The 1519-nt window shown below is 21.7% G+C and overlaps 1 protein-coding gene across 1 annotated transcript; it reads right to left on the bottom strand.

Annotated features, from left to right (window-relative positions):
- Positions 1-559: 559 nt before the first annotated feature.
- PGSY75_0037600 (putative EMP1-like protein) lies at positions 560-1453 on the bottom strand (the record flags this gene model as incomplete). Its single annotated transcript, XM_018783496.1, has 1 exon — positions 560-1453. A coding segment is annotated over one exon (894 nt), but the record flags the coding sequence as incomplete, so codon positions are not given.
- Between the last annotated feature and the right edge of the window lie 66 nt (positions 1454-1519).

Genomic DNA, 1519 nt, shown 5'->3' with positions numbered 1-1519 from the left:
AAAATATATTTTTTTATTATATATAAATATTATATTTTTATATATTTTTTTTTTTTTTTTTTTTTTTTTTTTTTTTTTTTTTTAATTTTTTTTTTTTTTTTTTAAAAAATTTTTTTTTTTTTTTTTTTTTTTTTTTTTTTTTTTTTTTAATTTTATAAAATTTTTTTTTAATTTTTTTTTAATTTTTTTTTAATTTTTTTTTAATTTTTTTTTAATTTTTTTTTAATTTTTTTTTAATTTTTTTTATATATTTTAACTTTATTATATATATATAATTTTTTTTTTTTGTTTTTCCTTTTCTTTTTCAATATAATTGCATATATAAAATAATTATATAACAAATACATATATAAATACACATATAAAACACCTACATATATGAAATATATATAAATAAATATATAACAAATACATATATAAATACACATATAAAACACCTACATATATGAAATATATATAAATAAATATATATATAACATCTAAATCATCACATATGCGCTACACAAAACACCCGCCAAAAAAAAAAAATATATATATATATATATGTGAGTATATTTACCTTGTATAAAATTAATCCAAGAACTGTTCCTCCAACAACAGATATAACTGTTGTGGGAATAACGTATTGTGATAGAGTTTCCTGGAGCGGAAGTGATTTACCAGTGGATGGATTTGTTTTTCTAGCCGGTATTAGAGTTTGTGCAGGTATATTTTGAGAAGATTTCTTAGTCTCTTGTGATATTGATGAGTTTATGTTATCGGTAATTTCTTTAATTTTATTCACAACAGTGTCTAAACCAAATATTCCTCCTATTATTCCAATTTTTGTGCCCAAAATAGAATAGTTTAACCCTTTTTGAAACGTATCCATTAAGAAATCTTTAGTTTTTCGAACAGTTGTACGATCAAATTTAGATATCTTGACTATTTTTTTCATGATTGAATTTGGGCCAGTGCTATCATAGTCGGATATACTAATCAATTCTTTCAATAATTCTTCTTTATTATCAGAAACTTTGCTTATCTCATTCAAATCGTTTAAATTACAATCACAATTTACGCATTTATCTTTTATATATTCCTGAGCAGTTTTTTCAGTTGCTTTAGTATTACCGGTCGAATTTTCTTGTATAAATGTATTATATTTTTTAGATAGTTGGTTCCATTCTGGATTTCGCTTATAATACCAATTCATATAGTCATTAATTATTGATCTACATTTAGTGTTTTCTATTTCTCCTATACCAGACTTTTTATATTCATCAAACATATGATTACACTTTGTCTTTAGATCTTTGGACAGTTGTAGTTTTTCTCTACATGCTTGTTCACCCCATTCAAGTAACCATCTTAAAAATTGAGGAGTTTTATCTTCAGTAGGAATATCACACCATGTTTTGTCAAATCGTTTATTTGTAGTATCTTTTTTATATTTTTCATAACCGCATAACATAGCATTCCATACATCATTTTTATTTTCATTCCACCATAACCTAGATGTATTTATTTTTTTATTTTA

This window comes from Plasmodium gaboni (genome assembly GCF_001602025.1).
Source record: "Plasmodium gaboni strain SY75 chromosome Unknown, whole genome shotgun sequence".
NCBI lineage: Eukaryota > Apicomplexa > Aconoidasida > Haemosporida > Plasmodiidae > Plasmodium > Plasmodium gaboni.
The sequence above is the reverse complement of the archived record's forward strand: the minus strand, read 5'-3'. Positions and strand labels throughout refer to the sequence as shown.